At 46.8% G+C, this 24,624-nt stretch overlaps 2 protein-coding genes across 5 annotated transcripts; one reads left to right on the forward strand and one right to left on the reverse strand.

Annotated features, from left to right (window-relative positions):
* The first annotated feature begins 4,594 nt into the window (after positions 1–4,594).
* Positions 4,595–6,450, forward strand: LOC136476622 (endoglucanase 19-like). Its single transcript, XM_066474533.1, has 2 exons — positions 4,595–4,831; positions 4,933–6,450. Exons 1-2 carry the CDS (start codon positions 4,622–4,624, stop codon positions 6,220–6,222), a joined length of 1,500 nt encoding a protein of 499 aa, XP_066330630.1. The 5' UTR covers positions 4,595–4,621; the 3' UTR covers positions 6,223–6,450.
* Positions 6,451–7,778: 1,328 nt separating this feature from the next.
* On the reverse strand, positions 7,779–11,745 carry LOC136476623 (heterogeneous nuclear ribonucleoprotein Q-like). 4 transcript variants are annotated; one of them, XM_066474537.1, is made up of 9 exons: positions 11,629–11,745; positions 10,853–11,296; positions 10,642–10,758; positions 10,396–10,536; positions 10,133–10,306; positions 8,995–9,199; positions 8,514–8,677; positions 8,342–8,427; positions 7,779–8,245 (listed from the first exon to the last, which is right to left on the reverse strand). In XM_066474537.1, exons 2-9 carry the CDS (start codon positions 11,273–11,275, stop codon positions 8,137–8,139), a joined length of 1,419 nt encoding a protein of 472 aa, XP_066330634.1. In that variant the 5' UTR covers positions 11,276–11,296; positions 11,629–11,745; the 3' UTR covers positions 7,779–8,136. The 4 variants fall into 4 exon arrangements, with proteins under 4 accessions (XP_066330634.1, XP_066330631.1, XP_066330633.1 ...); XM_066474534.1 differs by having other exon boundaries at positions 10,133–10,312; XM_066474536.1 differs by lacking the exon at positions 11,629–11,745 and adding an exon at positions 11,446–11,615 and having other exon boundaries at positions 10,133–10,312.
* Between the last annotated feature and the right edge of the window lie 12,879 nt (positions 11,746–24,624).

A 24,624-nucleotide genomic window follows, 5' to 3' on the forward strand; every position in this document is an offset into this window, starting at 1 on the left:
CTCCGTCTCACCCACCCCCTTGGGTACGGGCTCCATCTTGCCTGACCTTAAGGCCACGAGCTCCATCTCGCTCGATGCCTTGGGTGCGGGCTCTGTCTCATCTGACCTTGAGGTTGTAGGGTCTCGCCCAAGGCCACGAGCTCCATCTCGCCCGACTCCTTGGGTGTGGGCTCTGTCTCACCTGACCCCAAGGACTTGGTTTTCATCTCGCCTGACCTCGAGGCCGTGGGGGTCTCACCTAAGGCCATAGGCTACGTCTCGCCGGACCCCTTCGGTGCAGGCTCCGTCTTGCCTGACTCTAAGGATGCGGTTTCTGTCTCGTCTGACGGGGACCCATACTGCCGCCAACCACTCTAGGTCTAGGCGTATGGGCCTGGGTCAAAACTCTAACACTAGAGAAGAGACTAGCATGCCTTGATGTAACCCGTGGCCATGATGGGCCATACCTAATATTCACATCAAGAACAGTATCGAGCGTGTAGGTGCTATTCTGCCTAACCCTCGTACGAACACTGACAGGCGCGTCTATTCACCACGACACCCGCGGAGATGGAATCGAACGCCATGGCCGGTAGATGATGCCTGCGCATGGTGCCAGTGATGAACAGGGCCATGACGTGGAGCCATCTCTGTTGACATCTACAGGATCAGCAGGACCCGCATGAAGGAGAAGAAGGACCCGACGATCCTAGAAGCCTTCTTCTCTCTCTCTCTCATTCTTCTCCTTTTCCTCCTCTGTAACCCATGCTTTCTCTTCACCTATAAAAGGGGAAGCAGGGTGCCCCTATGGGGGGGCCAGGAGATAAAAAGACAAGAGCACAACACGAGCACATAGCTAAGCAGCAATCGAGCTCTCAGCACCCGTTCACTCCTTCCACCAGAGACTTAGGATCCTTTCCCTCTCTCGCCTGTTTGTAACCCCTATTGCAAACCAAGTGCCAGTAACACGAGCAGCATCAAACTGGACGTAGGGATATTCTGCCCGAACCAGTATAAACCCTTGTGTCCTCCTAGCACACCATCCGAGCCAAACGCGCAAATACAAATTTACTCATCGGTGGTCCAAAAACACTGACACATACCAAAGGCAAGAGCGACAGAACTAAAACAAGATGGAATGTGCATAACAGTATACTTGCCTTGCTTGTTCGCTTCGCGCGTTTAGCACGCAAGTTGTACCGAATAGCTTTCTGCGGTGAGCAGGAAGTTGTTGATGATGGTGCCAGTATAGACAATTGATAGAGGCCGGCGATTCAAAGGTCGATCAAGTGTGTGGACAGCTGCATGATACACAAGGGAAGATGTTAGAGCTCAAGATTTGAGAACAACCCAATATACCTAAAGATGGATACATGAATGATGCCAACATAAAAGGAGGTTGCAAGCCAAGAGGTTGTGGCAATGACTGCACTCAACAATCGACAGTATATAACACAAAATGGTGAAAACATTAGTAGGTTGTTTTGATTTTTGCAATTTATATATCCTTAAAGTGCTGCAGAAGACGTAGTAACAAACCAAGTTAGAGAGGAAGCATGGCATTATGTTAACAGTAGATTTTAGGAAAACCGTAGTATGATGACCCAAGGAATTCCATGTGTGGTCGGTTATGTGAATTACACTCGATAATGTATCACAAGAAGACTACTTGTACTGGAACCATGAGTACGAAACATACATAGGAACCATGTGTAAATATCTCGTATGGCGAATGAGGGAAACGAACCCTAACCCTAATCAACTGGATCTGCAAGTGTGTAGAAAAGGGGGGTGAGAAAGTCGTCTATGTACCGGATTTGGCGGTGCCGGGAAAGAGCAAGCAGGTAAAGGTGACGGATCCGATGGCTACGACGGCGACGACTGCAGGTCGGATCTGGAAATGGATGGACGCGAAAGAATTGGCCACAAGTTGAAGCAACAGTGGCGTCAAGAAGCTCGGTGGCGGATTGAGCTGAAAATGAAGTAGGGGTGCAAGGTAACGTAAACCCAAACCGAACGGATCGTTAAGAACAAACGAGAAAAGGGGGAGGGAACTCGAGTACGTACCGGATTGGTCAAAGGTGATTCCATAGCCGACAAAGGGGTTGGATCTGCTAGGCAATATGGCGAACACGATGCGGCGGATCTAGTACAGCAAGGCCGCACCGAATCCGGCGAGACGCGCCGGGTGGATGGCGGCTTGCGTCTCCGACCGACGGGTTGGGACGGGAGAAGGACGGAGGGCGGTCGGTGGCGAAGCGGGAGTGGGGGTGCGGGCGAAGACCTAATCGCGGTGGCGACAGGAGCAACAGCTGGGAGTGGCGCAACCTTAGGAGCACGTGAGCGAATGCGGGAGGGAGAGTGAGGAGGGCGCCGACTGATTCTTCTAGTGCAGCCGAACGGCTGGAGGAGGCATGTTGAACGGCTGGGCTGGAAGGCCCATCAGCTCCAGCGAAAACCAGCCGGGAATGTGACCAGCCGAACGGGTCCTATGACTGGACCACCAATTTATTGTAACAATAGGCCCAAGTATAACAGGTTGATCGAGGAGGGGGAAAGGATACGCTAAGCAGCAAGGCAAATCGTAATGCTAAGGGTATGTTTGGTTGGTGACCAAAATTTGTCACGTCTAACCTTCGGCAAACTGTGGCTGCCAGAGAAAGTTCGGTGAGAAAAATTAAAGCCACACTTGTGGCAAAGTTTGGTAAAAAAAAATGAATCTACGACGTGTGGGATAGAGTGCTAAGAAAGTGTGCCTCGCCGTAACTGTGACAGCGATCCAAAGATCTGCCAGAAAAATTGTGACATGACACGTTCCGGTTCACGAACGAAACAGCCCAAGTAAAAAAAAAACTCAAGTAGGTCGCTCTCTGTGTTGTGGCGATAGCAATACCGTCCGCCGGTTGAGAATGCAGCTAGAGCCATTTCGAAACGAGCAAAGGCTGGTCCTTTTTTTGGTCAACAAATTGGGACGGAGTAAGCTTTGGACAGACTTTGCGTGTGCAGTGTCCTGAAGCCCCAAGCTGCTTGCGCATTTGCATTGCGTGGGCGCGCGGCGTGAATGCGTGATTGGCCGGTGAAAAGGGAGGCATCCTGCATCCATCATCCATCACTACATGTACAGTACATGCAGGTGCATCCATCATCCATGACATTGCAGAGCCGCAGCAGAGAGAGAGAGGCATGTGGTCACTGGTCATGTGGATAGATGGGCAGTAGTAGCAGTAAAAAAAAAAAAACTACTAGTAGTCCCCTCACCTCACAACAGCCACACTCTCCGGTCTCCAGCGGTTCAGGTCCAGCCACGCTACAGTAACACTGCATGCGTGTCAGCATGGAGTCCTCCTGGTCCTGGCTGCTGCTTTCAGCCCTTGTTTAGTTCAATTATAAAGTTTTGGGGTGTTCCACGGTGCTACGGCACGGGACGTTTGCATACTAATAAAAAAATAAATTACCGAATCAGTTAATAAACTACGAGATAAATTTATTAAGTCTAATTAATCCGTCATTACCATAAGTGTTAATGTAGCACTTTATTGTCAAATTATGAACTACTTAGGTTTATAAGATTCGTCTCATAAAGTAGTCGTAATCTATATAATTAGTTATTTTTAATCTATATATCTATATTTAATACTTTATGTATCTATCCAAATATTTGATGGGATAGAACGTAAATTTCTAGAAGACTAACTAAACGAGGCCTCAATTCACGGTCGCCGGGACCCTAGCGACCATAGATCTCCATAGCCCACCTCTCCTCCCGTGCCCGCGGCAGCCGGCAGCCGGCAGCTTTTTCTCCTTTGCGCCGCACCCGGCACCGGCCAACTCCATCTGGCTTTGGCTTTCCAGGCGAGGGAGGGAGGGAGGGAGTACGGCGTCGATTCAGGCAGCCGCCCGCAAGGAAACCGCAGGATTAGTAGAGGACAGTTTATTACTGTACCCCTACCATGTCACCATGTCTCAGCTCAATCTCACTGCCAACATTGGCCCTGTCTGGAAAGTAGTACAAGGACAAGGCTTGGTTACAAAGTGTAAAAAAAAATAGAATGTGAAATTCTAGTGGCCTTGGAAAAGGACCTACATTTTCCTTTTTGCGAGACAGTAGCTAGTTGTCTTCTTCTATTATAAAAAAAAGTCTCTTATAAAGAATCGTTTAAGCTACTTTTCAGTCATGGAACAGTGTTATCTTTCAGCGATGGATTAGCCATGGAACGGTGTTACTTTTCAGTCATGGAACAATATTTTTCTTTTACAATATTTTAGTATAAGCTAAATTTTAATTGTTCACACTTCCCGACGATCATTCCTCAAGCCGAAAGTCACTCCGGACTCCGGTCAAATTTGCGGTCTTCTTGGGATTCTTCTGCCCCCTTTTCCTCTGTAATTAACTCCTGCATGCACTGCAGCACTCCACTGCATCATGTCTCCCAACTCCCCGTTTTCTCGCAGCTGATACCGGTCTTGCCACAAAAAAGCTTCGGGTCCAACTAACTTAACCGTCTTTGCCGGCCGCTCCCATTCTACAAATAGGGAGGCGAGGCGGCTGTCACTCTCACACTCCCCCACTCTGCTCCGGAGAGGCGGAGACCCACCACCCCACACCCCACACTACCCAACTGTCACTAGCCAGCCAGCCGCCATGGAGCAGCCCCGGAGCAGGTTGCTCAGCTTGAGCGCCGTCCTGCTCCTCCTCCTCCTCGCCCCGGACCTCGCCGCGGCCTTCAACTACGCCGACGCGCTCGCCAAGTCCATCATCTACTTCGAGGGCCAGCGCTCCGGCAAGCTGCCGCCGGGCAACCGCATGCCCTGGCGCGGCGACTCCGGCCTCACCGACGGCGCCCAGCACAACGTAATACTGCCAATGCTCCTACTAGTCTTGTGTCTCTCTCTGTCGCTCGCATTGTCCACGCAGGGATGACTGACGACCTCTATGTATCCGGCTTCCGGCAGGTGGATCTGGTGGGCGGGTACTACGACGCCGGCGACAACATGAAGTTCGGCCTACCGATGGCGTTCACCACGACAATGCTAGCATGGAGCGTGGCGGACTTCGGCAAGTACATGGGGTCCGACCTCCCGCACGCCCGCGCCGCCGTGCGCTGGGGCGCGGACTACCTCCTCAAGGCCGCGACCTCCACCCCGGGCACGCTCTACGTCCAGGTGGGCGACCCGGGTCAGGACCACAAGTGCTGGGAGCGGCCGGAGGACATGGACACGCCGCGGGCCGTGTACTCCGTCACCTCCTCCACCCCGGGGTCCGACGTGGCCGCCGAGACGGCGGCGGCGCTGGCCGCCTCCGCCGTCGCGTTCCGCCGCGCCGACCCGGTGTACGCGGCGCGCCTTCTCCGCGCCGCCGTGGTGGCGTTCGAGCTCGCCGACCGACACCGGGGCTCGTACAGCGAGGGCGCACTCAGCGCCGCGGTGTGCCCGTTCTACTGCTCATACTCCGGGTACGAGGACGAGCTCCTGTGGGCGGCCGCATGGCTGCACCGCGCGTCCGGGAATGCGTCGTTCATGGCGTACGTGCGCGCCAACGGCGCCCAGGACGGCGCCGGGAACGACGACTACTCGTTTAGCTGGGACGACAAGCGCATCGGCACCAAGGTGCTGCTGGCGAGGGGCGTGCTCCGGCGGGACCGGAGACGGAACGTCCCCGGGCTGCAGCTGTACAAGGCGCACTCCGACAGCTACATCTGCTCGCTGGTGCCAGGCGCCGCCGGGTTCCAGGCCGGGCAGTACACGCCGGGCGGGCTCATCTACAGGGAAGGCGGCAGCAACATGCAGTACGTGACGACGACGACGTTCCTCCTCCTGGCGTACGCGAAATACCTCCGGTCCGCCGGCGCCACCGTGGCCTGCGGCGGCGGCGAGGTGGCGCCGGCCGAGCTCGTCGCGCTGGCGAAGCGGCAGGTGGACTACATCCTGGGGAAGAACCCGGCGGGGACGTCGTTCATGGTGGGGTTCGGGGACCGGTACCCGCGCCGGCTGCACCACCGCGGCGCGTCGTTGCCGTCGGTGCGCGCCCACCCGGCGCGCATCGGATGCGACCAGGGGTTCGCGTACCTGCACTCGGCGGCGCCCGACGCCAACGTGCTGGTGGGCGCCGTCGTGGGTGGCCCCGACGCGCGCGACGGGTTCGTCGACGACCGCGACAGCTACGGCCAGACCGAGCCCGCCACCTACATCAACGCGCCGCTCGTCGGCGTGCTCGCCTACTTCGCCGGCACCGCCAAGTATTGAGGCAGATGCTGCTGCTGTTTGCCAGGCGTCGTATCGTGTCCGTGACTCCGTGTCGTGTCGTGTATTCCTCCTAGTCTCGTCGGGTCGTGCGTGTTGTGTGACAGTGTGGGAGCGTCGGGGCAAAAGGCTTGGCCGAAGAGAGCTCCCCCGTCAGTCGTGCCGGGTCTGGGTCTGGGTGTACGTGTATTTCGCCGATTCTGCCGGTACTAGTATGACGGATTTGGGATGGACCTGTGCTCCGACGTACTCCGTATTTATTTCATTGTATACTATTTATTATCACGTTGCACCGTATTTATTTCATTGTATACTATTTATTCTGCCGGTGTCAAGTGCCAACTCCCTGTTGGGTTACTAGACACTTTTTAGGGTCTGTTTAAAACTTTGGATCTTATGTTCTAGAGTTTAGACACTAACCTTTTAAACAATTTTAGCTCTTATAAGACTCTAAGGCCTCGTTTGCTGGTCTGAAACTTGGCTGAAACTGGCTGAAAACACTGTTCCGGCTGAATTGTTGTGAGAGGAAAACACTGTTCTGGCTGGAAAAAGAAGCCGAACAAGCCGAATATGGGGTAAGCCGAACATAGCCTAAATAGGTGGCCTAAAGTGATACCTAAAGTTTAGCCATCCCCACCAAAATAAAAAAAAAAATCATTAGTTCGTCCGATCACACGGACCTAAAATGGTCTAAAGTTTAGTTACTAACTTTATCAACAAAATTTTAGACCATTCTAAAAAAAACTAACTTTTGGACCATATAATCCAAACAGAACATTAGGCATCATATCCAAACCAGCCTACGTACAAGACCTTTTGAAAAAAATTCACGTGCGCTCGTAGAATTTACTTGGTTTTTTAGAAAAAACGACTTTATAAAACAGCCACCGGTAGTTCCGTGGAACTCATCCTTTATAAACAAGAGGGGCGTTCGATCATAAAAGCAACCTTTGAAATTTTCAATTGTGGTTGTAGAATTTATTCAAAATTAAAAATAAAAACAACTTTCTGAGTAGTCCTGTGGAACTCATGTTTTGTCCACAAGAGGTCGTTCAATCATAAAAACCAGAATTCAGAAACAAGTTAGCTTCAACTCCAGTTCACACAAAAATATATCAAACAGTTGCACCAAGGTAAAAGAGAACAGTGGCTCGGCATAAATTCTTTGAAAATGGAGAAACCACAAAAGGTCATATTTCGGTAGTTTTTTACTTGACTTTAGCCGTAGAAGTCAGTTCTTGAGCCGTTTTTAGTTGTAGAAGTCATTTCTTGGCTTCAGCCACCGTTTTTAACTTGATTTTGGCTTCAGAAGCCGTTCTTGTGTCCCCGTTTCGTAACTAAGCCGATAGAAAAGTCATGCCAAAGGAGGTTAAAAATGAAGCCTGCAACCTACGGAATACAGCAAGTAGTAGAATTTGCTCGATAACATTTTTTAAAAGTTTAAACGCAGGGGCTGGTAAGAGTCCTGTGGCATCCACGCACCACTTTTGGTTTCAGTTTGTTCTGTTCTGTGCACATGTCCTGTTAACAAGAGGCCGTTCAATCACACAAAACCAGAATTCAAAAAACAGAAGCCTTCAACTGTAGTTTTATGTTTATTGCGCCAAGATGCAAGACATCAACCCATAGAAGACAGCAAAATAATCACTCTAAGCCAACAAAGCTTCAGAGTCCACAGGTACTTCTTTCATCAGTTCACTACTACAGGTGCCAGAAGGCAGGAAGCAATACAAGGCTATCACAGAGTTTCAAGTCACATGCGCTGCATGATAAAATTAAGTTACCGAAGAAACAGATGGTATTGGTATCATGCCATTGCAGACCTTATACTGGAACAAGAACACAAGCTCCTATCTCATCTCATTAAGTTAACAAACACTTCACACGGTGATGGGAGTAGAGCGCACAAGGGCAAAGCTAGTAAGGGCGATATCGCCGGCTGTGCCCTTCGCCGCCTCTGCCACTGTCTCTTCGGTCACCACCCCTCCGCGGTGGGGGTGGAGGCGGCATTCCACCAGGTTGTTGCCTGTCAACAGAAGAGCATGCTGTCACAAACTGCAAATATGTGCTTAGACAGACATTGAGCCTCGATGGGTGCTGTGTTGTAGACAAATGGTCTTACAGGACATAGCCAAGGCGACCATCGGGAAGCACCATCGGCACCATCCTCATTCCTGCCGGTGCTGGACCTCTGCCATATATCATTGGCTGCCAAAAGTATTATGTTAATAAAGCAAAATAACACATTGCAGTATTGCAAACATGCGATTGTCTGAATGGTTAGGTTGGATCACCTGGTTGTATGCAGGACCGCTGCCACCATAAGCACCATACGGATCTCCCATGTAGCCACCACCATAGGAAGGAAGAGGATAGTTAGGGCCTCCTCCAGACCTGTGTGAATGATCAGGTTTCTTATCTGCCAAAGGTTTGGCCATGGATACTTCCAGTACTTGACCTGCATTAGTAAGCCCAAGGTTACATCTAAGATGGATCTATTTATGACACAGTACGCAGTTCTAGCAACTAAAACTCCTTTTATACCAATAAATGGCCCTCAGGATCTAAATAAACTCACTCATGCCACACAATTGTACTGCAAGCTGAGAGGTGCCCATGTAATCAGTATCATCACCAATAGAAACTGATGTGATTTTAAAGTGATTCAACTATGAATAATTTCTGATTAATTTGGTCAAAAACAAATTCTAATTGTGCTGCTGCTACGACAATAAATTCCACAGGATACTGGATGATAACAGGGAGGGAGTTTACCATCAATTTCATATTTTTCACTTCCTTTAACTGCCTTCAGTGCGCTTGATCTCTCAGCAAAGTGAACAAAGCCAAAATCCCTCTTATGCCCAGCCTTGGCAGGAGGTAGGACGATTTTTGTGACCTCTCCATGTTTGTCAAACAGATCCTTGATCTTCTCTTTAGAAACATTCTCAGGTAGGTTCTTCACATATATAGTCTTCACCTGCATAATTGTAGCAAATATTAAAATCCACAGCCAAAAGGAAAGGACTGAGTGTAAATTTCTGCATATGAAAAATTACAAGCCAAGATTGTTCTAAACAAACAGGACACACAACTAATCGAATAAAAGTATACAGCTAGCGCATGTTGAACCAATGGCAAGTCAATCAGTACATTAACTTGCAAGTCTACACAATCAACAATAATTTTTGCACAATGATTTCTTAAGAATTCACATGAAGCACTCAATTCGTAATTCATTTATGTATAATTATGTATTTTTTGCATACATTATGAAAAGAATGGTTAAAATGTTGAATAAACATTCTAGATCTTGCATGGTACTGGACTTCACATGCAACCAGATGAGGGTTTTTTTCTTTAGACTAGAATATCTATTCTTCAATATATCCCAATTAATATAAAATGTAAGACTCTAAGATTCATAAGTCTGACAATACAGACACGTATTATCAATAAACACAGATAACTTCAAAGATAAGCGTTGATCAAGGCAGAACATACAACCTACAGCTATCTAAGCAATCTAAGAGGAGGTTATGCACTACAAATCATGCCCACATAGCATTTAAACACTATAAACTCATCAGGCATGATAAAAGGCACTAAACCTTTTATCGAACTATCCAAGTGAGAAAATGACTAATCAACAAATACAACCATTAAGCCCCAAATACTTGATACTTCTTTTGTTTTTCATTTTCCAGTGGCTACATCTACATCTGGTTCCTAACAGATTATGACAGCAGAAAAGGCAAACATAAATTCATTAACATCCAAATTGCCCAATTCATCTAGAACGATAGGCAGACTTGCATAAGACTAACGTTGCAAAACCAAAAAGGCCTAATAAAACTTGAAATATAACAATACATATAGGATTTGAAATTTTCATTTTAGCCCAAATGTCTACCTGAGCAGCTGCAGATGAAGGATCTGTTGAACCCTTAGGTTCAGCCCAACTAACAGTCAATTGGCTCCCATCAACCTTGAAGCTTCGTGATGAAAGCTTCTGCCTGGCATATTCTGCGCAGGCGTGGTTATAATACTCAACAAAGAGGAAGCCACGGTTACGGTTCGGGTCATGCTGATCCTGTGCAACAGCATCTCACCATTAATGAATCCAGAACTCATGCTCTGTACAGACGAAGACAAGCACAAAACCACAAAGCACACCTTAAACATCTCAATGTTGACAACACCTGGCCCCTTCCCCTTGATAATGTTGGTCAGCTCCTCCTCGCTCAGCCCCTTGGGCACATTCCCAATAAACAGCCTGTGTTTTGCCTGCGCCAGAGAGCACCGCAAAGTCCTCCCCTGCAGCACCAAAAACAACCATCGTATATAATCGCAATGCGCAGAACACATGACAGAATGCGGAAACTCATGTTATGCAGAACAATCGGCTGCGCTAGTAGCTACCTTGTACTCCCTGTCTTGCACATCCTCGATGGCACTCTGCGCCGCGTCCTTGTCGGTGAAGGTGACAAAGGCGAACCCCTTGTTCTCGTTGGTGTCCTTATCTTTGGTCAACCTCACCTGCCATTCGATTCGCAGCAGAGACGCACATTACAACTCCATGCATGTAGCAAGCTGACGGTAAGAAACAAGAGGATGGATTCGTGAAACTGACCTCGTAGATTTCTCCCAACGGCTCGCACAGCTCGCGGAGGTCGTCCTCCGTGATGTCGCGGGGCAGGCCGCCAATGAAGATCTGGGAGCCATGGGGCGGCAGGGCGAGCAGCTCGTCCCACTTGCTCCTCTCCTCCTCGTCCTCGGGCCCGCTACCCGCGGCGGCGTCGGCCCCCTTGCCCGTCTCGTCCCCGCCTTTTCCGCCGCCTCCTCCGGCCGGCTCCGGCTCCATCCCGGCGTCGTCGTCCCCGCGGCCGTCGCCGTCGCCGTGGCGCTCGTCATTGTCGTCGTCCTCCTCGGGCTCCTCCGAGTCGTCCCGGCTGCTGCGGCGGCGGTACCCGCCGTCGTCGTCGTCCATGCCGTCGTCGTCCCCCTCCAGGTCCACCTGCTCCTCCGGCTCCTCCGACGGCTGTCGATCCGACATCGCCGCCCACAAACCCTAACCCTAGACCAGGCAAAAAAAAATCCCCAAAAAATCACACACAAAAATCCACGGGAAAAATAATACACACGGGAACTCGCGTCGGGCGGACGGAATCGCTGCGGATCTGGCGGCGGGGGGTCGGGAAACCGGGGCTCGTAATCGTTCGTTACCTTTGCGCCCGAAAAAACCTACGCGCGGCATGATTGATTGATCGATTGAAACAGGAGCAAGCAGTAGTAGTATAGAGAGATTAGTAGTAGTAGTAGCAGCAGTGGAGCGATTCGATTCAGTTGCAGCAGCAGAAGCAGAACGAATTGGAGGGAGATCGAGGGGGGAGGAGGCGGGGAGCTTACTGGAGTGTGGAGGTGGTGGGGGTTGGGGAATTTGGCTTGCGGGCTTTTGGGGGCTGCCTCCGCCACCGGGTGAGAGAACTCAGCAGGGCCGCCCGCCGGCCTCGCGGGGAGGCTTTTATAGCGGCCGGTGGAGGGTCCCTGTCGACACCGCGGCTCCTGCTCCTTGCTCTGTCGCCGTTCGATTCAGATCCCCGCACCCGCCGTAACGGAGCGAGGGAAGTAGTGCAGCCGATCAGGCCTACATCAACTTTTACTTGATCCTCTAGCTTATAAGCGTATTTTTTAGCCAATAAATAATATTTTTCTCTCACAATAAATTAGCAAACAGTATTTTTTGTCATGTCTTATCAACCAAGCGAACAGGGCATTTGTTTTTGTTGCGCTAAAAAAACATGACAAGTTAGTAGTAGTTGTACCTTTTGTCATGTGTTTTTGTTCCTCGAAATAGGAATATATATATATATGATTGTGTTTTTTTATTATTATGTGTCTTGTTGTCTTGTTTGTTTTAGCCTAGAAGAATTTTTTGGCATATTTTGCAATCTTATAGTTTCCCATCTTATGCGTTTTAACAACATGACCAGAGGTCCAGAGCGAGTTCATTTTAGGGCTAGTTTCCTAGAACAACTCCTGATTGTTAAACTTCACTCTTTGATTTTTTATCGAATTATTATAGTGGAGAGTACAATGGGGAGCAGCTGAGAAGTGATCAAGATGGTGGTGGAACGTGGAGCAGTAGAGAGCAAGTTTTTTAAGTTCCCAGTTCGTAATGTAAATGAAGAGGTGATTCTTGTCAACTCTCCATTAGAATCGACCTGCATTTTAGTCGTTTGGTAGAGCTTCGCAAAATCTACTCGAAGAAGATAGGAGCGGAGCTCCACCAAATAGAATTTAGTGCTCATTTGAGTCTTTATGGAGTTTTTGTTTACATTTGTTGGGTTCCTATAGTCATGACATGTTGACATGGCTTAGGGCATGTATAACGGGTCTCTTGAGTCCGTCTCCACGACGTAAATTTCGCAGAAAACACCTCGCCGATGCTAGGAGACGGGGTATGCGTCGTCTCGCGAGACGACGGGGAAGTCGCATGGCCCGAGGCCGAGACGCTGCCTCCAACAGCGTTGTACGGGTCGCCGGCATCCCCAAGCCGAGAGCACGGATCCAGTGCACGCGCACGCGGTTCCGGTACGCGGCTGAGGGAAATCTCGCGCCAAATCTTTCCCCACCTCCCTATGTCGCCGGTGTTGTCGCATTCCATCCTTCAGCGCCGGCGCTGGTGTCCGCTCCCGTCGTAGGCCGCAGAGCCCTGCGCCGCACCACCGGCTCTGGGGAGGTGCCCTGCCTCGCCAGGTCAAGGCGGCCGAGGAGGAGCAGGGCTGCGCCGCCACGGTCCTCGTCAGGCCCCAGCGCATCCATGTATTGCTCGTCGTCTACAGGTCGTCTGCCTAGCTTGTCTACGTCCACGCTGGACAGCACGCCGCTGATGAGGCCCGTCTCCGCTCCCACGGAAGGCCCCCGGCTGCATGATGGCACCACTGTCGTCCGTCGTGCCTTGCGTCGTGGAGAAGAGGAACTGCTGCTTCATAAGCAAACCCACTGGCCACTGCTTGCAACCTTTTGGGTCTGATGACTGTCTGGTGAAAAGGTTCACTCCAATATCTCAATTGTTCTCAGGGCAAATTATTGAGTCTGACAATTTTGGAAACGACAAATTCAGGTTGTAAGATTCGATGGATATGAGGCTGAGAAAGTTAAATCTGCTATCTGCAATTTTTAGGAACAGGTTTTACAGAAAAAGGTTACAGAACAGGTTTTACAGAAAAGATTACATATGAGGCTATGATATAGTAGTGGCTACCTTGACAGAACAGGTTTTACATAAAGGTTACAGATAGTGAATAACAATTGTCTGCTATATGCAATTTTTAGGAACTTAAGTCTTAGAAAAGCTTGGAGACTAACTGAAGTCATTGCAGTATGTCCTGAAATGCTTCCTGAAACTATGTATGTGTGAACTTGGAGATGAACTGAAGTCATTGCAGTATGTGTGAGCTTACAGAGGACATACCCATGTAATGCTTCCTGAAACTATCTAAATAGTGTGAACTTGCAGTATGTCCTTGAACTTTCAGTTAAGTTTCTGTGCTGTTAAGTTTATACATGTACTGATTTCTGAAAACTGCAGATGGCATGCAGTTTCTGTACTGCAGAAAACTAAATGTGCCGTTTTTTTTCTATAAAATTGGATGGCATGCAGTTTCTGAATGTGATGATTTTTTCCTAAAAACTAGATGGCACTTAGAAAACGAATAGCCTGTTTATGCATGTTTGTTTATTCGAGCACATATGGTAGCAAGTTGATATTCATGCTTGAATCATTTTTTATAAAACGGCAACACAATGGTATACAAATTGATATTCACCATTTATCTTGGCAACATGCGAAGCATTAAAATGCTTGCAGACGACCCCTCGTCTCTGAGTTGTATGATCTGTCTTTTTACTTATCTAAATGTCAGATACCAGTCTCTTGGAGACGACCTTCCGTCTGTGGGTTGTACATGCCCTTAGGAGTATTACCACTGGCCAAAGAAATCGGATGCTACAACTAAGAAAAACTTACACAAAACAAGCTTCTTTAATCTCTAATAAAGTGTCATATATTTAGACCATGTTTAGCAAGGTTTCTTTGCAACCGGCTTTCCTCGAGAAGTTAAAGGAAGTCAAAGAAGACACTTTTACGTGCCTTCACCATTTTAGTAAAAAAATAATTTATTATGTCTTCCCGTATGGCCATTTCTTGAGCTAACATCAGAGATCAATTTCCTCAAAAAGCAGTACCAAACCGGGCTTTACTTGACCAGAGGTGATAACATATAGAGCATTGAGTCTCTCACTACATTATCTCCAAGACAGGGATGAAATGGCAAAACTATGTGACCTTTAGACATGGCATGATCTCAACGAGCACAGATTTCATGTGTTTTGAACAGAGGAGCATCATGTGCATTGTTTCAGCGTTCATTCAATTCTGGGGGCCATGGGCCGTAGAGGTTGAATACCCGAAATTGAACTAAAAATTTGTTTTAGTTCCGGAAAAAAATAAAAGAGATCTCAGTTCCGAAAAAAAATAAAAGAGAGGAGGTCCAAATAGAATGCACATGCTGACGTGCCGATGGATGTCAGCTGGTCGTTGTTACTTGAAATGGGCCCAATTTTTTTTTAGTATGTGTGTTTTTAGCCTAAAATATTTCTTTGCCGGTTTTTGCAATCTATTTTTTCTCATCTTGTGTGTTTTCAATACAAACACAACATGACTAAAGGTCCAAAGCGAGTGCATTTTAGGGCCAGTTTCATAGAACACCACCTCCCTGTTCTTGATCTTCACTTTTTGATTCTCTAATGGACTTATTCTGGTGGATGAGTAGGATGGGGAGTAGCTGAGAAGTGATTAGATGGCGATTAAACCGGGAGCAATGGAGAGCGGAGTTTTTTTAGCTCCAAGCTCACATATAAATGGAGAAGTGATTCTTATCAGTTCTCCACTAGAATCTAGCTTCATTTTAACCATTTGGTAGAGCTCTGTGCAATCCGCTCGAAGAAGCTCGAAGTGAAGCTCTACCAGACAAACCAGTAGAAGCTTTTCTTTACAATTGTTGAGTCCTTATAGTCACGCCATGTCAACATGGCATAGGAGTACTACCACTAGCCAAATAAAATGGATGATTAAACTAAAGAAAACTTGCACAAAATAAATCGCTTTGATCTATAAAACGTCATACTTTTAGACCATGTTTAGTAGGGTTTCTTTGCAACCGGCCTCACTTAAGAAGTTGGAAGGAAGTCAAAGAAGTCATGTTTACGTGCCTTCACCGTTATAGTAAGAAAATAGTTTATCCCCTCTAGTGCTTCTCTCGTACAACCATTTCTTGAGCTAGCATTTGGCAAAACTTCACCTCAAAAACCGAAAAAGTCAGAGCTAAGGCCCCTCAAGGAGCACTACCAAACCGGGCTTTACTTGACCAGAAGTGGTAATGCATAGAGTATTAGGTCTCCTTTTAGTCTATATTTTTTGTGATTATACACTACAACTCATACACTCATAACGCAAGCTCACTCACACCTATTAACTTTTTGCTCGCAAATCCTACTCCTTTGAGCATCTTCCAAGATTGGGCCGAGAAATACTCGAGATTAACAAAGTCACAACAGGCGTCTTGTTGTCGATAGGAATATCTCCTACCACTAAAAACACAACGCCGTCAAATCCTGAAATATTTGCTCCTACGGGGAGTCAAACAAGGACCTGAGGTACTCTTGTAACCTCTAGGCTGAGGCCCTTTCGTCCACTCGGCTATAGGCCCTTTCACCTCCTTTTAGTCTACATGATCTCCAAGACGGAATGAAATGCCAAAACTATGTGACCTTAAGGCATGATCTTAACAAGCACAGTTCCGTGTGATTTGAATATGGGAGCATCAGAGCATGATGTTCATTAATTCAATTCTAGTGGGCCATGGGCCGTCGAGGTTGAATACTTGAATTGAACTAAAAGTTTGTCTGCGTACAGGGAAAAAATAAGAGAGAGAGAGAGCGCGAAAATGCTCCCTATAGGGCATTCGGATGGACCGGACACCTCGCGCCCGCCCACGTTGCGTGGTGCACGCCCTAGACCGCGCCGCCCACTGCCCCCTCCCGCCCGGAGTCGCGCCTCCTGCCGTGGCTGCGCTCCATCCGCCGGCGACATGCCAGCGCCACCACCGACCTCTGCGCTGCTGTGAGCTCCATGTGCCGCCGCTGACCTCCGTGTCACCGGCAACCTCTGTGCCGCCGCCGACCTCCGCAACGACGAGCCTCCATTCATCCAGACAGCAAGGTGACATCGCACTAAAAGCGCATGTTGCAAGCGTATTTCAGAGGTACGTTGCAAGTGGTTTATATTGATGTTGCAAAAGTAGATCGAGATGTTGCACATGTTGCAATTGCTATACACGTATGTTTCAAGTGTATGTTCCAAATGTTTCATCTGTTTTAAACGTATGTTGCAAGTGTTTCATCTGGATGTTGCAAAAGTAGATCTTGGTGTTGCATACTTATATGCAAGTGTTTCAAAGTGTTTTCATATGTATGCTGCAAGTGTTTTCATCTGGATGTTGTAATGTTTTGCAATGCCTACACACGTGTTTTCAAGGTTTTACTTGTGTTTTGCAAGTGTTTTAGACGTATGTTGTAAGTGTTTCGGTTGTTTCGGACGTATATCGTAAGTGTTTCATCTTAATGTTGTAAAAAAAGACCTCGGATGTTGCACATGCTTAATTGAACCCCTCGCGGCAGTCGTCTGGTGCAGCTGCTAGGGTGCTACCAAGCGGGCAGACAATCCTCACATGCTGTCGGGCGGCGTGGGAGACATCCATGCGGCGTGGGCCGCGAACGAGCAGGCGCGGAAACGGGCTAACACGCTCGAGCGTCCGTCCAAACGGTTCGGGCGCTGGCATCTCCGGAGAGAGAGGGGTCCAAGTCGAATTCACGTGCTGGCGTGCCAATGGACCTCAGCTCCGCTGGCCGGTTGGGCCCAAACATTTTTAGTTTATACTCCTACATTAGTAACAGCCAGGGTACTGTCAAGTGGGACCCTCATCTATATTATAAAACTTGAAGATCAGGGATTCACGGTTATGATGTCGTCCACGGTTGAAGTGCACGAGTGTCAGATGGAAGCACAACGGAGGTGCAGAAATGTGGTATATTCGCTAATTGACATATGCCGTTCTCACTTTTTACTCAAAAAGTCATGCTCATGTGTGCCCATTGGAAAAAAAAAGGTTATAATATCCACTCACACCTACCTGAACTTTTTGGCCACGGCGGCCGCATCCTCCCACCTGAACAAGTTCCTCCGAATGGGCCTGGGTGCTTGTCTTCTGCTCCACCAATATATGGGCCGTCAAATGGAACAAGGAGGAAACACTTATGCCTGTTCTATCGGTCCAAGGACTAGGCCATTCATGTTGGGCTCTTGGGTTAATCTGGTCTAGCATCTCACAGCCCAACATGATATCTTTTCTTGAACAATGTTTAGGTTTGGTTGGCAAGTGCACGGGCAATTCCTCTCTCTCAAAAAAAAAAAAAAAGTGCACGGGGCAATTTACACCAACAATTAGTCCTTGGCCTCTTGCGCAATATAAACTACTAGCACGTTGCGCGCGCCCTTGCGCGCGTTGGGCTTTAGGCGGAAATGCATCCATTGAGTTGAATGTTTGTCAATATATTAGAGGATATATGTTTCATTTATGGACTGCAAAGAGGTTTAGAGTGACACAATTATACGTACAACATACATATAGCGGTGCAGAAGTAAAGAGAATTTGTCATGCTAATGCACCAAAGTTGCTGCCCCAACTACATTGCAAGCAGTTTGCAAATGATCCTCTCGGCCCATCATTATTCTTACTGCAAAGGGAGAAACAATACATCTGGCACATAATTGCACGATTAATCAACAAATGTCGTGGTAGGGCCTTAAGAAACATGCTTAACTGCTGTGGTGGGGTCTGCTATGGTGGCTGTTGCTGGTAATTTCCATACCCTGGATATGCCGTGCAGGTGTACATGTCAGGATTTTAAAGGGGGCGAGCATAACCATATGGATCGTATCCTTGGGGCTAAGCATTATAGCCACCACTCCATTGGCTCTGCTCTTGTTGAGTTTAACAGGAATCCAACAAAGGGAATGTGACCTCCGATGAGAGTCGTATGCTCCGAACTCCTGGCTGGCTTCCATTTAGCACCCTTATGGCCTCCTCAGCTGATGCCCCGAAGAAATAGTTTTTTTAATCAAGATAATCAATAGAGTAGCATCTGTTATTCTTACTGCATTAGGAAGAGGACGACGGTGCGATAGGTATAGAGAAGAAAGGCAAGTATGAACCGAGAAAACAAAGATACTCTAGGGCACAGATAGGTTAGCCGAAGAGCAACCAAACTAAGGTTTTGTGTGTGAGCACAGAAATATTATTATAAACTGCAGGCCAAATGGTTGAGGCTGAATATTCGCTGGAGATGACCAAGATTCCGATAGCATCACTGAACTCTGCAAAAGCTTTCTGTTAGACTACTAGGATCGTCTAGACAGGGTGCATGATAGATCAAAGACCTAGAACTAGTTCTAGTATTACCAGAGGAAAAACAGAGAGGGGTAGTTGAGGTCTTAGGACCTGACACCGCGGAAGAGGTAGATCCAGAAGCCTCCATCGAGTTCGCTGGTGTAGGCTGCGCACGGGCAGCGACGGTCGGGGAAGAGTAGGTGAAGTCCGACGACGCGGTGAGGTGCAGTGAAGCCGACGGTGATGATGGTGGCATCTTCCCGTCGCTGGCTGCGCACCCTTGCTAGATCGGACTTAGGGTTTGTTGGTGGGGCGGATTGGCTCACGGTGAACCTCGTACCTTGAGCCGCCGACCCCCACCACTTTATATAGCGCAGTGCGACGGGGCCCCACCAACCATGTAGGGTTGGGCGCCCCCGATCAGGGCGCGTGACCAAGGCCCAATAGGCCGTTGGGCTTATTGGCTAGGAGATCAATCTAACATTCTCCCTCTTGATCTCACACTATTACTTTTATCTTTAAACTTTAAACTTCAATCCTTTTATCCTTACTCATTTCTTAACAGATGATGCATAGAGCATGTTTCATCGTCACAGTCAATCGCCGATAGATTTAACAGCTACAATGCACGTCTCTGATCTGAAATAGTTACTTTAACTTTTGGGCCCTTTATAGTCTAGGAATCATAGGCTTTCCCTTAAACCCATGCCGGCTACATGTTCTCTGAACACGTTGGGTGGTAAGCCTTTTGTAAGCGGATCCGCGAGCATCTTTTCGGTACTTATATGCTCAAGACTTATCATTTGATCCCGGACTCTATCCTTCACAACATAATACTTTATATCAATGTGTTTGGCAGCACCGCTTGACCTATTGTTGTGAGCATACTGTACTGCTAGATTATTATCGCAGTATAACTTCAGTGGTCTATTGATGTCGTCAACCACTTTCAAACCGGGTATGAACTTCTTTAGCTAGTTCACCTGCCCCGTTGCCTCATAACACGCTACAAACTCGGCATACATTGTGGACGATGTAGTGACGGTTTGCTTTGAGCTTTTCCATGAAATAGTCCCCCCTGCGAGAGTGAATACATATCCAGACGTGGATTTTCTATTATCTCCCGCATAATCAGAATCTGAATATCCCACTATATGGAGTGAATCAGATCTTCTATACGTCATCATGAGGCCATTCGTTCCTTGCAAATAACGCAAGACTTTCTTTACCAATTTCCAGTGTTCTATTCCAGGATTGCTCTGGAATCTGCCAAGTAACTCGGTAACAAATGCCAAGTCAGGGCGCGTGCACACTTGAGCATATTGCAAGCTTCCGACAGCTGAAGCATATGGAACCACTTTCATTTGATCGATCTCATATTGGTTTCTAGGGCATTGAAAATCCCCATATCTATCGCCCTTGACTATAGGAGCAGGTGAGGGACTACATTTGTGCATACTGAATTTCTTTAAGACTTTTTCTATGTAAGCTTTTTGTGACAGTCCTAATACCCCTTTTCTTCTATCTCGGTGAATCTCGATCCCTAGAACGAACGAAGCTTCACCAAGATCTTTTATATCAAATTTTGAGGACAAAAACTTCTTTGTCTCCAGTAGTAGACTGACATCACTACTAGCAAGCAAAATATCATCCACATACAGGACAAGGAAGATAAACTTCCCATTCTTAAACTTTGCGTAGACACAATTGTCCTCAACATTATCTTTAAACCCAAAATTCTTTATTGTCTAATCAAACTTCAAGTACCACTATCTTGAAGCTTGTTTTAATCCATAAATAGATTTCTTTAGGCGGCATCCCAATCGTTCTTTTCCTTCCATGACAAAACCTTTCGGTTGTGCCATGTAAACATTTTCCTCTAAGTCTCCGTTGAGAAATGCCGTCTTTACATCCATCTGATGTAATTCTAAATTGTAATGTACCACTAATGCCATTATGATTCTGAAGGAATCCTTACATGAGACTGGAGAAAAGGTCTCATTGTAATCAATCCCTTCTCTTTGTGTAAAGCCTTTTGCCATAAGTCGGGCTTTATATCTCTCTATATTCCCTTGAGAGTCAAGTTTTGTTTTGTAGACCCATTTACAGCCTACTGTTTTGGCTCCTTTAGGAATTATCTCCAAATCCCAAACTTTATTTGCATTCATTGATTTCATTTCATCTTCCATGGCCTCAAGCCACTTTGATGAATGATCACTTTTTATGGCTTCTTCAAATGAAGTGAGATCATCCTCCATTTGAAATTCTTCAGTGTTGTACACTTTATAATCAGCAGGAATAGATGATTTTCTAATTCTTTGAGACCTTCTAGGGGCCTCCTCATTTGGCACATTTTCTGTTTGAGGCTGTTGTTGCTCCCCCTCATGTGTGGCAATAGGTTCTATAGGATCCTGAGGAACAGGTTCCTCATCATCATTCATTGTTGCCACAGGCGGGATAACAACAGGTGCTGGCACCACAGTGTCTTGTACTATCGGTGCAGCAACAGCATGTAGTGAGAAAAATGGCTCATGAATTATCAGAGTGGGTGCATACACCCACTTCTCTTCAAGGTCAATTTCTCGAGCTACCATGCTCCCCCTCATCATTTCATCCTCTAGGAAGACAGCGTGTCTCGTTTTCACAAACTTTGTATGTCTATCTGGACAGTAAAAACGAAAACCTTTTGACTTTTCTAGTTAGCCAATGAAATGGCAACTCACTGTTTTGGGATCTAGCTTCCCAATGTTTGAGTTAAAAACTTTAGCCTCAGCAGGGCTCTCCCACACACGCAAGTGGTTAAGTGAGGATACTCTTCCTGTCCACAACTCATACGGTGTTTTGGGCACCAACTTACTTGGTACTCTATTGAGAATATGAATGGCAGTTTTTAACGCCTCTATCCACAGACTCATCGGTAAAGTGGAGTAGCTTATCATACTACGCACCATATCCATCAGGGTACGGTTACGCCTTTCAGCTACTCTATTCTGCTAAGGTTCGCCCGGTGTTGAATACTGGGCGACTATACCATTCTCCTGTAAGAATCTTGCAAAAGGTCCAGGAACTTGTCCATATGGGGTATGCCGACCGTAGTACTCTCCCCCACGGTCAGACCTGACTATCTTAATCTTTAAATCATGCTGATTTTCAACTTCTGCTTTAAATATTTTGAATTTATCCAACGCTTCTGTTCTTTCTTTAATTGAATAAATGTAGCCAAAACGAGAGTAATCTTCTGTGAATGTTATGAATGAATCATAACCATCCACACTTTTCACAGAAAAAGGACCACATATGTCTGTGTGAACAATCTGTAGAATTCCTGCGCTTCGTTTGGTATCCTTTTTAATTTTCTTTACATACTTTCCTTTTATGCAATCTCTATATTATTCTAAATCTAAGAGCTCTAATGGAGGAAGAATATCATTCTTAACTAGTCTTTCTATTCTCCCCCTCGAAATATGGCCTAAACGACAGTGCCATAATTTCGACAATGCATCGTGAGCTCTCTTTCGTTTTCTGTTTGCATTGTTCAATGAGGATACATTCTCATTCACATCACATACGGAATTCACATTTTCATGAAGTGATAACAAATAAAGCTCGTCTTGTTGGAAGGCAAGACCAATACATCTATTATTAAACAACATCTGACATTTGACATTTTCAAAATGGCAATCATAACCATCATGGTCCAATTTTGATACACTAATCAAGTTTCTTTGCAAAGAAGGTACATAAAGAACATCTCTAAGAAAAAGTATGAAGCCATCAGCAAGCTCTAGTGAAAGATCGCCAACGGCCTCAACATCTGCTTATACTCCATTTGCGACTTTAATGAAACTTTCGCTTCTTTGCAAAGTTCTCATCGAACGGAATCCCTGTAATGAATTAGCAACATGAATAGTTGCACCTAAATCAATCCACCAAGTAGATTTTGAAAACTTGACATACAATGATTCATTTACGAACGTAATAATGTTCTCACCTTTATTTTTCATAATCATCTTTAGGAAATCGGGACAATTCTTCTTATAATGTTCCGTCTTTCTTATAATAGAGACACTGGTCTTTATCCACTGGGAATTGCTTGTTCTGAGACTGTTGCATGGGACCCTTTCCAGATGACTTGGAGGAAGAGCTGTTATTATAGTTCTTTTTCTTATCTTTTAGGTAGTTGACAGTACCACCCTGTGAAACTTTTATTCTTTCCTCCTCCTGCACACACATGGCTATGAGCTTTTCTAAATCCCACTTCTCGGGCTATATGTTGTAATTAACAACAAAGGTGTCAAATTCTTTTGGCAAAGAAGCAAAAATCAAATGAATAAGAAACTCATCCTTGAGTGCCAAATCCATTAGTTTGAGCTTAGATGCCAAATTGCTTATTCTCAGTATGTGCTCTCTAATGCCACTGCCGCCACCAGAGTACCTTTCTGTGACCAGCTGCTTGATCAGCTAGGTTGCATGTCTTTGAAAAGCCAGTGAACTGACTCTTTATTCTTTGTAGGTACTCTGTGACCGTGTTACAGTTTGGAATTGAGCCCACTATTGCAGGCTCAATTGTATTCTTTATCACAGCCAAACATTTCTTATTGGCTGTGACCCACTTTCTATTTTCAAGGTCAAAAGACATCTTTACGGGAGCAAAGTCTCGCTCTCTGTTCTGCCATGCAGCATCAGTCTCATCTGTCTCCCTCACCGGTGCCACAGGTTCTTTAGGACACGGTGTGGTGACTACCCAGTCCACCTCAGCCAATATGAAGGCCAAGTCGATCTTTTTCTTCCATTCAATGTAGTTATTCCCTTTTAGAGTGGGGATCTCTTTGATACAACTCATCAAGTTGTATCCGCCTGAAAACACAATTCAAATAGTGTGAGAACACAAATATTAACAACAACAATTACATGCCTTAGTTCAATGTTGGTCAAAATTAAAACATACAATTATTTTATATATTAAATCTACATCACCGTTGGGCAGAAATAGAAATAATGCATAACAAAAAAAACTATAATAACATCAACATTATAATATTGCTTTTAATCAACGTTGGTCAGAATAATAACAACATTATAATAACTGTAAAAATTATCTATGTTTCAAAATTAAATTCTCCCGTTGGTTCGAATTTAATAATGAAAGCAACAATTTTTAAGTACGAAGCGGAAACTTTAATAAATCTTTTAATTCTATTTTCCAGAAACTATTACAACACTTTACTATTCTCTGAACAAAATTGACGTTGGATCAAAACTGTACAGATTTCAACATCAAAATTCAATTCGAATTTATCAAATATGAATCAAATCAGTTTCTGGAAAAAAATTTTTATACTGTGCATTTGGCCCAGTCCAGCAGCATTGCTCACGGCCCAGCGCCAAAAGCCCGTTCGCGCAGACGCGCGCGGCGCCTCCCCCACGCCCAGGCCGCAACTTGGGCTTGGGCCGGGAATCCGGCCGAGCAGCATCGCCTGCCTAGGCCAAAAGAGGCCCGAGCCGAGCTGCGGCGCGGTGAATCTTGATCGTCCAACACGATTGGACGGTCGGCCTTCATTTTCGCTGGATCAAAACCAGCATTCGCCGTCGCTCCCTGAACCCTAACCCTCATTCCTTTCTCTTTCTCTTCGCCTCACTGCTCTCTCTTCTCTCCTACCATAGCACCGAGCGACGAGCTTCGACGGCGAGAGAGAGCAGCGAGCCCAGGCGCCGTCGCCGGCCCCCTCGCCGGTGTGTGCGCTCCCCAGCGGGTGAGCGCGCCGCCGTCGAGCGGCCTGACCGCGGTGCCCCTATGGCTTGTTCCGGCAAGGAGTGCCCTGAGCCGGCCTTTCTCTTCCCCGCGCGCCAGCGTGACTGCAGTGCCGCGCAACGGCGAGGTAGGCCACCCCCT

This window comes from Miscanthus floridulus, chromosome 8 (genome assembly GCF_019320115.1).
Source record: "Miscanthus floridulus cultivar M001 chromosome 8, ASM1932011v1, whole genome shotgun sequence".
Lineage (NCBI taxonomy): Eukaryota > Viridiplantae > Streptophyta > Magnoliopsida > Poales > Poaceae > Miscanthus > Miscanthus floridulus.

Excerpts from the sequence above, each read along its gene's own strand:
- LOC136476622 (XM_066474533.1), top strand. The coding sequence starts at position 4,622 with ATGGAGCAGCCCCGGAGCAGGTTGCTCAGCTTGAGCGCCGTCCTGCTC. Across the intron at positions 4,832-4,932 it reads CCGACGGCGCCCAGCACAAC|GTGGATCTGGTGGGCGGGTA; the intron begins GTAATACTGCCA and ends GGCTTCCGGCAG.
- LOC136476623 (XM_066474534.1), bottom strand. The coding sequence starts at position 11,275 with ATGTCGGATCGACAGCCGTCGGAGGAGCCGGAGGAGCAGGTGGACCTG. Across the intron at positions 10,313-10,395 it reads TCAACATTGAGATGTTTAAG|GATCAGCATGACCCGAACCG; the intron begins GTGTGCTTTGTG and ends GCTGTTGCACAG. Across the intron at positions 8,428-8,513 it reads GCGGTCCTGCATACAACCAG|CCAATGATATATGGCAGAGG; the intron begins GTGATCCAACCT and ends TACTTTTGGCAG.